Source organism: Leuresthes tenuis, unplaced genomic scaffold (assembly GCF_036924035.1).
Source record: "Leuresthes tenuis unplaced genomic scaffold, fLeuTen1.0.hap1 SCAF_2, whole genome shotgun sequence".
In the NCBI taxonomy this organism is placed as follows: domain Eukaryota; kingdom Metazoa; phylum Chordata; class Actinopteri; order Atheriniformes; family Atherinopsidae; genus Leuresthes; species Leuresthes tenuis.
In genome coordinates this window covers 37,030,106-37,045,241 of record NW_027325356.1, presented here as the reverse complement: position 1 = coordinate 37,045,241, position 15,136 = coordinate 37,030,106, and the positions used below count along the sequence as shown (strand labels likewise).

At 42.5% G+C, this 15,136-nt stretch overlaps 1 protein-coding gene across 2 annotated transcripts in view; it reads right to left on the bottom strand.

Moving 5' to 3' along the window:
• cdh8 (cadherin 8) overlaps positions 1-14,802 on the bottom strand; it is a 102,929-nt gene extending 88,127 nt beyond the window's left edge. Inside the window, exons 1-2 of one of the 2 annotated variants that reach the window (XM_072381001.1) lie at positions 14,530-14,802; positions 12,184-12,716 (exon numbers count right to left, since the gene is read on the bottom strand). In XM_072381001.1, the coding sequence (XP_072237102.1) occupies positions 12,184-12,441 (258 nt within the window). In that variant the 5' untranslated portion in view covers positions 12,442-12,716; positions 14,530-14,802. The remainder of the gene's footprint in view (positions 1-12,183; positions 12,717-14,529) is intronic. The other variant, XM_072381000.1, reaches the window with a different exon arrangement.
• Between the last annotated feature and the right edge of the window lie 334 nt (positions 14,803-15,136).

Here is a 15,136-nt window from a genome sequence, read left to right as displayed (position 1 = left end):
TATCAGCATTAGCATTTTGAATGTACACGTGCTGAGGATGTGTATGTACTGCATGTGTGTCAGTGGGCATGCAATGGTGGCAAACATAACAAAAAGATAATGTCATGTTTCCTTATCTGTCCACTCAAAGAGGCACATAGACAACGTGCGTTTGCATGTGCATCTGTGTTTACGGCCTGGCGTGTCGCTGTGTGCAGAGAGACACTGATAAACACACCACATCTTTGGCAAGTGGTGGTTCAAGCAGGTGCCGGCTTCTGTAAACACTGAGAGCACTGCACAGATTGAGATGAAGGGAAATGAGGACCTGTGTGACTTCTTCCATCCAGATGGAGGCTACAGTGGGTTTGAGGTTGGCCCAGGTCAACCACCCCCCCCCCCCCCCCCCCCCACCCCCCACCCACCCCCTTGATGGCAAACCAATGAAAGATCTGTGGAGCCATTATTGCTGCTTCACCACAGCTGCTTCTTGGCTTCATCCGCTAACATGGTTTCATGATGCAGATAAAGTACAGGAAGTAACATAAAAGGGCACTGTGCCATTTGGCAGAGTTCCTTTTCTTAGAAGCGACGAGAGTCATCTCTTGAGACTTAGAGGAAGTTTCCTGCCAAGACACAGCTCCTCATATGTTTTAAAAGAGGCCTCTTGATTTGACTGCTGAGAATTTATAATCTCTGCAGGAGATGATATAGTGGGCAAAGCTGAGGTTTTTTTTTCAGTTCAATTCTATAAACATAATTCAAAACTAAATATTAGTTCAATGAATTAATCATTCATTGCCCCCCCCCCACACACACACACACACAAACAATATCTTGACATAAACATAAACAAAGCCAAAAGACCTCAAAGTAAAAATAAGATGTATAAATAAAAGATGCACCATTCTCCAGTTTCCACCCACATAGGTTGCATGAGCAATTCCAAATTGACGGAATTAATTGAATCTGTTGCATGTGTTTGTGCGTATGGGTGTGCATTCAACTGTGATAGATTGTCATCCTGTAAAGGTGGCTATCTACTGCCTCTTGCCCAGTGCATTCTGGGGCGGGGTCCAAGGCTCCTGTGACCTGTGACCCTGAGCAGGAGAAGCATTATTTGTGTCAGAAAGTCTTTACATATGATAACACTTTTTAAGATTGGAAATTTGAACGAAAAATCAATATTGAATATTATCTATGTTTGAATGAATTTATGTAGCCATGCATTTCAAACAAACAAGGCTCTGACAGTGTTCTCCAGCAGGAATATATTTTGGCATTTTTGACAATATGATGTAACTTGATTGTTACAAATTGTGTGTGTGTGAGGAATAAAAATGATTTTGCTTTAATTCCAATGACCACACAGTAAACTAGCTGGTGGTTTTTACACCTAGACAACCATGCTTTGGATAATGTATGATCAACTCCAAATAAGGAACTGCTGAAGTTAGAGAGTAGACCTCCACTGTATAAATCTGTGTGAGTTTGCCAAGCTGTCAGACTTTTGTTCATTCAAGTGGAAGTCAAACTTAACTGTGTTCCCTTTGTCATGTTGGTAGAAACACAGGGAGAATCATAGCCACATTTGGTATTTTTTTTCTAACTTCTAACACATAAAAGTATAGCTGAATTCACTACACAGATGTTGCATTTAAGTTACTTAAATGGTGATTTTGTCAGATGACCCTTTTTTTTATTGGAGCACAGTGACAGTGTGGAAAAGTTCCAAGTCATCGCAAACAAGTAGTCTGATTTTCAGTCACAGTTTCTAACACCTCTGAAAAAGGTAGAGAGCCAGATGATTTCACCCTCTGAAAAAAGAAACCAAAATATTGTGAATGAGCGCAGTTCTATTGGGAAATCAGATGTATCAATATACATTAAAATACACTTATATCTACTTCATCCCCTGTGCTTATTGTTTGTTGCTACTGGTTTCTCCTTCTGTTTATTGGACAGGAGAGTGCACACATGCAAGAATGATGTTTGATCTAGATGTGTTAGTCTGGCTTTGAGAACCTAGATTTTTTACAATTATAGCTGGACTAACATGTTTAAAAATATTTCAAAAGCCAAGAGTTGGTCTGGGGTTTTTTGCAAGTCTCATGTAAACAAACCGATTATAAAGACTTTCATACGAGACATTGGTAGACTGAGACGTCTGCATAACGGCAATTATACTTTTCTACTTTGCTCTTACTTGCAGTTCCTTACATTTTAGCAGGCATTTCAGAATATGAACTTTACCAGTATGAGATGAAGCTTTTTTTTTACAGAACTACAGTAACTGGTCCAGACATTGTAAGTGTATAGTGGTTTATTGAACACATCAATGCAGATACATGTCGCATATTGATTGTTGCATCACATTTAATGGCTTTAAAAGTCCACACTCTGAGGTCGGAGGGGGTGGCAGTCCTCACCTGAACTTAACCAAAGAAATCTCCTTTTTTTATCAATGGTGTCTTCACATAACTTTACTCTGAATTGTTGTTTACCTTAAGTCTCAGTTTCTTTCCTTTCCTTCTCACTGGCTGTTTCATTGCTGTTATACTCTTTACAAACTACTTGGTTAAGGTCAGATGGTTCAGGTTAAAACATCATGGCTTGTATTAAAACCATATGTACTGCATCGAAATGTCCATTCCATGGATTTCTGACTACCGGGTCCCACCCCTTCCACCGAATACACAAAACGTGCCATACACTCAATCCAGATGTCCTGCTGAAGTCATGAGATTTCATCTTCATCAGCATTAATACATACTTTTCTGTGTTGTGAGTATATCACACACCTGCACGGTGATGTGGTGGTTAGCACCGTCGCCTCACAGCAAGAGGGTTCCTGCTTCTAATCCCAGTTTGGGCCTTCCTGTTAGCATGTTCTCCCTGTGTATTCTCCGGGTACTCTGGCTTCCTCCCACTGCCCAAAAACATGGATGTTAGGTTAATTGGTGACTCTGAATTGACCCTAGGAGTGAGCGTAAGTGTGGATGGTTGTTTGTCTCTATGTGGCCCTGTGATGGATTGGCAACCTGTCCAGGGTGTACACCACCTCGCCCAACCCTGAGAAGTGTTTGTTCTAGATCAGACAGACACATTTTAGAGAAATGTGCAACTGATCAAATTACTCTACATGGACATAAATTAAAAGAGGGGCTTAGTTGGTTATTGAGCATTTGAGTCAAAATAACCAAAGGAGAAATCGAGCTTTTTTAACAACACTGAACAACACTGAATATAACCTTTACCACTCAGTGGGTCACCATGGACACCCAGTCAGCGAGCAGCTCAAGCTCTCTGATATCAATGAGCTGCTGCTATGGGAGCATAAACACTGTTTCCACAGATGTAGAACCAACCCTGTGCTGGAAAACAAGAAATAAGTTGCAAAATATCAATTGTACCATCAGGGCTTAATATCCCATAGCAAATTTACATTTCAGTTTGACTCTAAGTTCTGCTAAGAATCACATCATTGTTTGTATTTTTTTTAGATAAAAGTACTCAAGGGGTACATTAGCTTTGCAATGCTGCTATTCGACCTCTGTGATAAGAGTCTTTCATCATACTCAAATCATAACGTTATACTAATTGAACATTCTATAATTCATAATATTAGAAGATTTCCTTGGCACTTTCATTCGACAACAACAGAGGAGGATGGGTGTTAGCAAAGATTTGTTAATATTTCATCAGATAGACCATCAGTGCATGTCCACTCCACAAGCAGAACAACAAGCAGTTGCAACAAGGGATGAAGGCAATTAGCCAGACTCCAACAACAGAAGGTCTCTAGCCCCTAAAAGCTTTTCACATGTTTCCGGTATCTTCCATTCACTCCCTCAACACCTCATTTTGTTGCAATCGAGAGAGCAGCTGAGAGGGGCAAGGTAACATGTCGTCTCCCTCGATGTGCATACGGCGCTGGCAGATGACACACATACGATTCTTTGAGAACAATTTCGACATCCGCTACACTCGGCCCTGATTCCCATTAAGCATTCATGATTCATCTGGATTTTATATTATAACGTTTTGAATTTTTAATGCAGACCCCCCGACACTCTCCCACCACCGCCATCCTCTCTACTTCCCTCCCCATTTTTTTGACGTGAATGGAAAAAAAAGAAGACACTAATCAAACACTGAAGTAGGGAGAAATTTTAAAAAGATGTCACTTTCACACACACGCACACATTTTTTTCCATCACCACCACCTGCTCGTTATCCGGGGTACTATTTCTTCAAGTCAGTTGATTTATAAGGTGCAGCCTGGATATATCACAAGCACCTTGGAGACACAAACACATGGAAGTGGTATTATTAGAGAGATACAGGTGTCCTCTCAGGTGGAGTCTAAGCAATGCTGAAGAATATGTATTAAAAAGAAACATATGAAAGGATGTGGGGGTGGAGGTAGGTGTGCCCCCCCTCCCCATACCTATTATTTTAGCTATCATTTTGTTCTTTGTGCAGAGAGGATCATTACACCAAAAAATTCATTTGAGAGAAAGGTCAAAGCCATAGTCTGTTGGCACCCAGACACCAGAGTTAAGAGTTTTTGCATTAAGGGAGAAAAAAGTGCAAAGGACAGGGCCATTGATTCTCCTTTATTTATTTTTTTATTGTCAACGCATTGATTGAGGTGAGCGACCCTGCATTCCACTCAGCAGTGATGATTATCATCATCTTTAATACCTGTTATAGGTGAAGACACCGGTCTCCAGGTAAATGCCACATCCACTGTTTACTGATGCCGCTGTGCTGCTATTACTGCATGAGAGTGAGGAGGAGCTACGGGAGAATTGAGGAGGAAAAGTAAAAAGGCAGAGGAAAAGAGGACTGTCATCTTTTAAGTGCCAGAAATAGGCCCTCTCCTCCCCCCGACTCAATCCAAAGCTCCCTCCCCATTGTCTCTCCTGCTCCAGCCCACGTGTGCTCCTTGCAAACCATGAAGCCAAATGCTGCACATCCAGTCGCACAATAACAACATCCATTCTTAACAAGATTACTCTGGCAGTCCCAGTTTGGCTGATGGGACGCGTTTCAGAGCAGAGGCGCAGGGATAAGCCGCCTGCAGCCGCCTGCAGCATTACATATACACTGGGATCTATCCATAGGAGAGGAGCTTCCTGGGGAGTTGAGCCAAACATCGAGCTCACAAGAGCACACTGGCACAGGAAGCAAGAATCTGTAGCTACTTCTGCTGCTGTGCTTATGCCCACAACAACTATGTCAGATGCAAGGGCCAATTAGCAGGTTTCAGATAATCATAATCTTTTGATTTGAATAATCAGATTTGAATAATTGTAACCTCATTTACAGCAACTAATTCTTGGCCCGAGATGTGACAAGGAAATACAGTCCATATGCATAAGTAAGCAGAGTGTCCAACATCATTCTGCTCCCTTGTTTTCTTAATTTAGGCTTTTAAACTGTTACAATATGATTATAAATGGGGGAATGTATTGCCTAAGAAATCAACAATCATTCTAATCTCTGCACAAGACAAAAGCCAAGAGGCTTAAGTCTGTTAGACTGCAAATGAATATTTTGATGCTTTAAAAAGATATAATCCAAACAAAGCTAAAATCCCATATTTTGAGAAAAAAATAGATTAATTTAGACAAGCCAACGCACCAGCCAAGCCTTTGAGGTGAACTGCTTTAATTCCTATAAATTAGTTAGAGCAAAGTTCAAGGTAGAGAGCCAGATGATTTAGCCCACTAAGTGCTCCACCTCCGCACAGCCAGCACAGGCCAAGCCCGGTGAGCCACGGAGAGCGAGGCAGGCGGGAGGAGATGAGAAGGGAGGGCAGGGGTGGAGATTTATCCTTAATGAGAGGCCGGGAATTCTCTCGATTTCAGCTTGGAAGAGTTGGACGCAGCTGACCGACAAACGGTGACATGGGAGCGTGCTAATCGTGGCGACGCAGTCCTGGGTAAAAACCATAAAGGGGCCATTTGCTTCGAATTAGCAGCGATGTATAAGCTTGGAAAAGTGGCCCCCGCATGAGCTACTCACTGTATGACATGGATTTAATCACGCCGAGCCACAGATGTGAGTGATAGCAGCAAGCTTGTTATTTTGCTCAGGGACTCTGAAACCGTGCGAATGGATGTGCTTTCCTGTTAAATTATTATTGCAGCTGATGCATGTACACAGGAGAGCTGGCAGGGGAGCGCGGACGAGAAGCGTCATGTGCCTCCTTATGATACACTGAGCTGAAACATGATTTCAGCTCCCTTATGATACGCACAGAGAGAATGCAGTCTGCAGTTTAATACGCAGCAGTTGCTAGGTGCATGAGCTTCATAGTTATAAGTGTAGGGGTGTTTTAAAAGACATAAAAAGGTGGGGTGAGGGATATTTTAGCGATGACACATCTGCCAAAAAGTACAATGTAAATAAACACTACAGCACGTCAACTAAATCATCATAGACAGGCATATAAGATAAGATTGAAAATACTTTGCAATAACATTTTAAGATACAAACGATATCAACATATGGGAAAAGTAATAATGCAGTGAGGATAAGGTCACCTGTAAATTTGAAGTGCCACAGATTTCAGCCTGCAATTTCTGCTCCCAGCACATGCAGTGTAGTTTGGAGAGAAATCTGTCATAAACACGACCAGGCCGACACTTCGGCAAATGTTTGCAAAGATACACCAGCTATAAAGCCTCTCGGACACACTGTATTTACTGTTGCACACATAACCCTCGTGTCTCCATCCAGGCCTGTGTCCGCTCATCTAATTTCAGTCTCCACATCGCCGAATGGGCTGCCGAGCAACACACGCACACATGCGCATACATACACTCAGCTTGTTAATGGGAACCAGGACGACAATACAAAGCCATAGACAACCTGTCAAGCTCTTCAAGGGCAGCACTAATGTGATCCCACAGCTCTATCAGAGCCATCGTTGTGCCCAGTGTTTTATTGCAGACCAGGAGGGACAGACACAGAGAGAGATTGGAAAGGAAGAGGGAGACTGTGACCATGGTCCATTGATATAATGGCCCTGCTGGCATTAGTGATATAGTATATAGGTGAGCCCGGGAGAAAGAGGAGAGTGTGGTAACAGAACCGGAGAGGGGAGGGTAGAAAAGGAGCATGCATTTTTGTTGATTTTTTTTTTCTTCTAAATTACACATGAGGTGGGGATGGAGATCTAAGGGCTGAGAGAAAGAGTAGCTGCTGCTAGACTGGCGCTCAATACAGGTCTGTGTGGTGCTGCTTGAAAAGAGATTATAGACTTGTATTTCAGGAGCTGTTGTGGGTGTGAGAAACCAAATGGAAATGGAATGAAGTCCAACAAACACTGATGGGTTTTCTTTTCTTGGATTTAATAACAGCTTTTTGATTCATCCCTCTCACTGTGGCACCGGGACCTGTGTCTAATTTGGGCTGTGTTTCAGAAATGTATTATATCAGAGCCAATGCTTGTAATTTACGTGTCATAATGGCTATCAATCACGGGCAATAATTTGGCTATTATTCTCATTAACTCCCACTCCTCACCCATCAATCAAAGGTAGAGCCAGATACTAGCTCAACCTCAGGGGAGACGAGGTGAATGCAGAGAGAGAGGTGGGGCATCGGCACTCGTCACGAGCCAAATCGGCAATACTCAAGTCAAGAAGCCCGATCAATCTTTTGATCTGTTGTAAACCAGCAGCAGCAGGACCAGAGAGTCCCACGCTTCATTCAGAGCTCAGTCTCACCTCAGCATTGCCTCTCCGCCTCACACTGCCGACGCCAAACACTTGGAGAAAATTTAACAATGTCACGGTACCACACCCCATCAGGCCCCGGGGCAGGCTTACTTGGGCTCAAGAGTCGCTCTCTCCATAATCACCCCGTCACACACAGAAAGAGAAAAAGAAGGAGGCGGGGGTGGAGGACAGAGACAGAGAGGGGCAATCCAGATGAGCAGAAGCAGCTCACATCAGCTCTTGTCCCACATCTTTTACTAGCAGTCCAAAGTGTAGTGAGCAACAAAGCAACAAAAAAGGTTTGAATTAGACATGGAAAACAATCCAAAATATAAATATGAATATATTATAATATCATCTGTCAATATATAGATATACATATATAGATATATATGTATATCCATATAAGTTCCCAACCAGAGTGGTTCACAGAAAAAAAAGCAATAGAAATCTCCTTACATGAGCCATGCAATTTTTCACCGTGTGAGACACACAGCAAAATAAATAGATATACACCTGCTTTCCCAACAAACTCATTGAAGTAATTAAATCTTACTGCCGAACACACTTAATGGAAAAAAGAGAAAAAGAAAAAAAAATCAAATAAGTCATTTTTAAGCCAGGTACCAGTTTATATAGAGAAACATTAGTCTCATGTAGCACAAATCTAAATCAATGAGTATTAAATTGTTTAATCTGTAAAAAAAATTACTTTTCAAACACAAGCTTGTTTTCAACTCGTTTTCAACAAGTAACCCTAACCATGTTCATAACTGCTAACCCCATATGCACTTTTAACTCAGAACATTAACCACTAATGGATAAGAGCAAAAAAGTAAAGTAAAGTAAAGAAGTTACTTTATTGCCAAGGCAAGAGTAAAAAAAAAAGCTTAAAGAATACAAAAGACAACCAAACGTAGGAACTGTACTGTTTGAGGGCATTCATTGTGATACAGCATTTTCTGATCTGGAGAAATGTGGGTATGTCACGAGATCACATCACAGTTCTAGAAAAGAGGCTTCTGATTTTGAGGTGAAAACTGCTAAATAATGTCATCTTTATCTTCTGCAAGCCTACTTCCAGCAGACTTCCATTACACCACCACTCTGATGCTACTCTTGTTCAGAATCCTGTCAAACAGCTTGTTTAAAAGAATAAATCTTGTGTTTCCTTCCCCAAGAGCATCCATTTGGAAAGACAAAGCCTTTTTTCTTAGACATAGCCGTTTCCTTTGCTGAATCAGTAATCAAAGCGTTTTTTTTGTTCTGTCTGTATGACTGTCAGTCCTTGCAATCTTGCAGTTCAGTCTAAATGGATGAATATTAATGGTTGATTATCAATTCTCTTTATTCAGAAACACACATTGCTGTGGTGAATGAAAGAGTTGGACAACGAGATAAAGGATCAGTCAGTATACCACATCCGCAGTACATTCCAGCACTGAAATCCATCATTAGCAATTATATATGACCATATGTTAATGGATTCGAAGTTATGGGGTGCAAAGACGTCATGGCTGAGACTATTAGAGATTCCAACTTAAGCTGCCATGAATCTGCTGCTCACTACAAAGAAAACAAATGTTGATATCTCTTTGGCGCAAAAACGGCAATTTGTTCACTGCTTGTCTTTTGTTCTAAGTAATTGAGTTGCTTTGTTGTACGTTTTAATAATTGAAGTATCTTTGACTGAAGAGGCAAAAATATGGGAAAACATGGCTGTTTGGATAAGACTCAGACCAAAGTGAAAGAGGATCTTCTACATTACTCCAGAACTTATATTTTATTGAAAAACCAAAGCAATTATTTTTTCGTGGAGGTGCGTCAGTAGCAGCATGACCCTCTATACATTTCAAAGGTTTACACTTACTCATGTAGCATTGGTAGCTCCGGCTTGTTTTTAGAATTAAGCCCTGTGCATATGAACAGTTATAGGCTATCTACCTCCACGCGTTTACCTATTCCTGTTAATGACAAGATATTTCGGAACCATCCTTGACTCATGATGAGTAATCCTAAAATCCTTTCCAGCTCTGTGTAGGTTTTTAAGCTACAGCCGAGCAACAAGCTTTCACAGCTGTCTCCCCTGCTTCACTTTAACAGGTACTGCATGTCTGCTTCCCCGACGCCAACAGGACTGACGGGGGCTGACGAACACGCCGCTCGCTGAATCACAATGTCAAGAAAGGATGCGCTGAAGAAGAACAGCAAAAGGCAAAGGGGAGGGGGGGCTGTCACGCCTTGTGGCCGTCCTTCTCGCTCTTCCACACCTCCGCCTCCACCTCGCCCTTTTTCCCCCTCCTTTCCTGCTTTTATGCTAATCGGCTCTGTTGAGAAAGAGAGAGAGAGAGGGAGAGCGCCACAGATAACACACCGTCATAAAAAAAAAAAATCGATGGTACCATCTTTCTCACCAATATCGTCTCTTACTCCCCTTCTCATTGTTGGTGTAGTTGAGGGAAGTCTTGTCGCAGACAAAGATTGGGGATGCGAGTATAATTAAAGCTCGGAGTGCACCAGTAATAAAAAACTATGAGATGGAAGGAGTCCAACCTTGGCCTGGACCTCCTTGATAATGGACCGGCTACCTCAGACACAGGCAGTAACACGCTGTAGAGAAAATTGGGCAAAATACTCAAAGAGCTGCATGACCCATTTGAATCACACCTCCCACCCATTTGATAAATTTTTTAATTAAGCGTGAGAAACACATAGAAAAGGGGGAAAGGAGACAGATGAACTGAAAGGGAAGACAGATTTATAGTGTTGAACTGGTGCAATGCCATCTTGGTCTAACTTATCTTGGCTCTGCCAGGCATACTCATGAGCACTTAACCTTGCAGTGAACGCAACCCATCATCATCGCTTTGCAAAAAGGCAAGCCGCGGTCGCCCTCCTCCAGAGCCGCCCCCGTACCCCACGCCCAGCCTTTGCACTGTCCTTAAACTGGAAGATGTTGCTCACACCTGTGACTAACATGTCCTAAAGTCACATTTCCACTGCACTAACAACTGCACTGAGAGAACACATGGTTCATAAGTTCGATCTTAACGTGATTTGGTACCGCTAGTTCTCTGTCGACAGTTCCCACTCTGACCAGAGGCAGCAACTCCTCAATGGAAGCGTTTGGGATTGGAACCACAGCTTTGTTAATCACATATTGTTTTATCTTTTTTTCTCTTTTTCACATTTTTTTGTTGCAAAACAGGTTATAACATATATAATATATAACACTTTGCCAGGTGATACGTCAAATCGGTGATGTTCAGTATCTTACAGCTGCAATCAAAAACCTCAAACTCATATGTGGACACTGTGGCCCCTGAGAGTGTTTGTTTCTTCCAGCTTCCTGATGAGCAGCCATTGTCGAATCCTGCAGAGGCTGCCTAATTGACTCGCCTGAAAAATTAATGCATCACTTAACAGCATTTTTGTGTTTGTGCAATATTCAGAAAACACAGGTGCAACTCCCGCAAGATAGCAAATGTTTAATTGATGCAGCCAAATGACAATGATCAGGTTGGAAGAAAAAATCAAATCAAATGAAACAATTGGAAGTTACATTTAAAGTATTTACTTGGACTTGAGTGACTTATTTTTTTAGTGCAATAAAAAAATTAAAAAATAAACTTGCTTGCCAGCTACCATGCCTGAGGGGTTGAATAAAACATTTAAATTCTTTGGGAATATTTCATAAACAACAAAGGAATAGCAATTATCAAATATTAGGTGCCGATAAACTGTTTGCAAAAGCTATTACCAAACAAGATCAAATATTATGCTTGATGGCCTGCGTGCCTTTCCATGCCAGAGTGGCTGGATGATATTCTAAGGGAGGGATGCAAGCGTGGCTGCCAGGCTGACTCTCCCCAGGTGAATCCCAGCAAAGAGCTGTGAACAAGCTGCTTTGGCCAGGCTGACCAGCAGCCTTCCACTCCCTTGAAGCCTGCCTGACACTTCCACACAGGCCAGGGAGCAGGTGGCCCCGAGCTGCAGAATAAGCCTTGCTGTTCTGCTCATTGCAGAGCTGCCATGGAAAATATGACCATACCTATTTGTGTATGGCAAGTACATTGTGTATGTATGTGCTATTAGAGGGCAAAAGAGAGGGTGAAGTAAGAAAAAACTAAAAGGAAAAGCAGCATCGTCGAGATGCTGTTCTTTTTGTAGAAAACTGTGGTTTAATAGTAAAAATGTGCTTCTTTCAAGGGTGTCCAAATACAAAAGCTATAAATGTGCCACTGTTACTTGAGTGTAGTTTAATTATTTCGAAAGAAATTTGTGACCCCCACCCCCCACCAACCATCCTTTCTCTCCCGTTTACCATGTTTCCCCTTGACAACCAGTACCCTCCCATCGCGGAAGAACAAAAAAAAAAAGAAAGAAAAAATGAAGGGAGCATGCAGTGGCCGAATTAATGTTTCCACATGATAAGAGAGCTTAATATAATGCTGACAATCACAACACTCACCCTGCCAACTAGAATTGGATCAGGTCCAGAAAATTCCTCCAGCACAAACATTTGATTCCAAACCCATCCTCTCTTGGCGCGGCTCAGTAATCTTTGTCCTTCGCCAAGACCGCTCGCCACCACTGCGGACCCACCAGTTTGTATACTTCTGGACTGGCCTGTGATGGGAGTCATAGAGATGGAGGGAACACTAGTAATCCACACCAGCAGCAAGGACATCCACACATCCATGAGCATCTCCTCGGACCGCTTTGGCATCCTGTCGTTGTGTGTTCGGCTTGTTTGTTTGTTTGCTTGTTTTAGGAGACTACTCTTCTCCCTCTGTCTCTTCTTCCCCTCCCCTCCTCTCTTCAGATCAACAGCTCCTTCTTAGATAACAAGAAAAGGTTACTTGTGTCCTCTTTGAACGGCGGAGCTTGCATTCATGGTGTGATAAAGGTCACTTGCATGGCTTGGCATGCCTCCATAACAGTTGGTGAGGGGGGTAAGGCTCGCAGCACGGCGTCCATTTGGCGTTATTCCGAGGGGGAGACCTAAAAGGAAGCAATCACAGTTTGTTAGTTGTCTCTTAGTCTTATGAGGAGTTGGCAGGATCTGGGGAAGAAAGATGGGGGGTAGGAATAACAATATAGAGTCAAATAAACATTGAAGTTAGATGTGACTGGCAGAAAGGAGACAAATCTGTTTATGAGGGAAGCAAAACTAGATGATCTTTAAAACAACAAAAAAAGGGAAAATCAACATGTCACTTCATCATTACAAATGACTCATCTGTAGTTGCTATAAACCTTTATCACAATATTGTCTCCACATTATTCAGCTACAACTTAACAACAAATGGGAATGCCTGTACTCTGAGGCGATCCAGCCCACAATATCAGATTGCTTTGCTTTAATCTGTTGTTCAGGGGATTATCCCAGAAAGATTTTGGGAAATCACATGTTCCTTGTGAATAATGTTGTAACAATGCATGTCAGGTTGAGTGTCACAGACTCCAGTCACAATCCTCAGACATCCACGCATGCATGCAGTAGTGCCAGGTTTAGGGAGGTAGTCTTTCTGCAGGTGAACCATGTCAACAGTGCTGCAGCTCGCTGATATCAAAGTAATCCGAATGAGATCATTGCTGAGTTATTTCAAGGCATGTTTACTCACTGAATCAAAATGTGAAGTTACACATGAGCTGCTGTTGCACATGATAAGCATGAACACAAAGTTTTTTGGGTTTTTTTGTTGATTATAAGACACAATCTGTAATCAAACAAAACATTAGATCCTGCAGAATAACCCCTTTTGAACATTTAAAGTTGAGCAGTCTAATGTAAATGTTGCCCTTTAATCAGAGACAGTTCAGTTTGTGTGGAACTATTTTCCAGCTCAGTCTGATTTGCAGTTTACTACAGAAGGAGATGAAAAGCAGACACAGAGTGTCGGCTTTGAGTTGTCTCCAGCTCAGACTGATGCAGGTGGACATGTTACCAGAGCACCGAACGGCTTGCTTCCAGCAGTGTCACTGCTTCTTCAGGTAAGTTTAACTACAAGCAGCGTGTCACTGTGGTCATATGCCACACGGTTACTGCAGTGCATTTCCAAGGACAATAAGAAGTAACAAATAACACCTGGAGTCAGCCGCAGTATAATAAAGCGGGACAGTTCACAGCTGATGTGACCCGGAGACTAAAAAACGTAGGAGCACGTATATAAAAAGCAGACGGGAAAAAAATACAGAAAGGGCAATACATATAATTATACACAATGTCAAATGTAACAAAAAACTAAACAACAACAAAAAAAAATACGAGTTTTTCAGCACCATGGGAGGATGGACAGCTCCCGGTGCTGACAGCTCAGCCGCAAACGGAGTTCCGGCCGCGAAGGAGCTGTCCAAGGTCGGCAAGCCACATGCAAGAGCAATTGATCCCCCCCACACAATTTTAATAATTGAAAAAAACAAAAATCAAATGCAGAAAGTTTTTTAGGCTCCTACTTGCCTTAAATGCCTCTGAGATACTCGGCGGCACCTACAATCACTAACTACATTCGCCCTCTCTGAAGTTTTACCCTTTGTCTGTCTCGAATCAGACCGTCTTTGCGCAGCAATTGTGGTGACCAGAGCACACAAACAGTGAAATTTACAGAAAATAAAACGCGTGCATATGACTGACCTGTACCGCGACAGAAGCAGGGGTAAAGGTGAATTTGAAAAAGAAAAAAAAAAGGCAGCCTAAGTCGCACTGAAGCTCCGTGGTGTAGAGAGACGAGAAGTCCTGTCCAACCGCACATGCATTATTCTTAACAGTCTACCTGTTAGGTTTATATACATCATGGTGTCGGGCTGTACTTACTCGGGAGACTCGGATCCTTTTCCGCTGCTGCATTATTTCATCGTTCTTTTCTCACCTCAAAATAAGCCAACAACTCCATTGGGTTTCGTTCGAGGAGGAAGGGAAAATAAGCGAAAACGCGAAGAAGCCAGAGGCTAGAAAATCCTTCCTGCGAGCAGTGACAGTGTTAGGCTTGTAGTTAAGAGCTCCGACAGGCTTACTGGCCGCCTGGAAAAGTGAGGAGGAGATGGAAGAGAGATGCACGGTGGTGAAGAGAGTGCCTCCCTCCACTGCGCTCATTGGGTTGATGAGGAGTCGGGTCAACAGGCGCACAAATGAATGCATGCTGTTCTACCCTGGCTCAAACTCACAAAGGTTATTGTCTCACATCGCCGCTTACAGCTGATCTTTAAATGGTGCGTGCAGGTGAAATGTTCTCATCACAGAATTCTACATCTACTGTCTTTTTTCCCCAACTCTTTTTTATTTGGGGTAGGGGGACTGCCCCCTCTCACTACCGGTTAATTGTGAAAATGAAGCAGACCAGACGGCCAGTGAAACTGAGCCGAGGCTGCCCATTTACAGTAATTTGATAGGGTTAACCAATGAACAGATGGAAACACGCGGT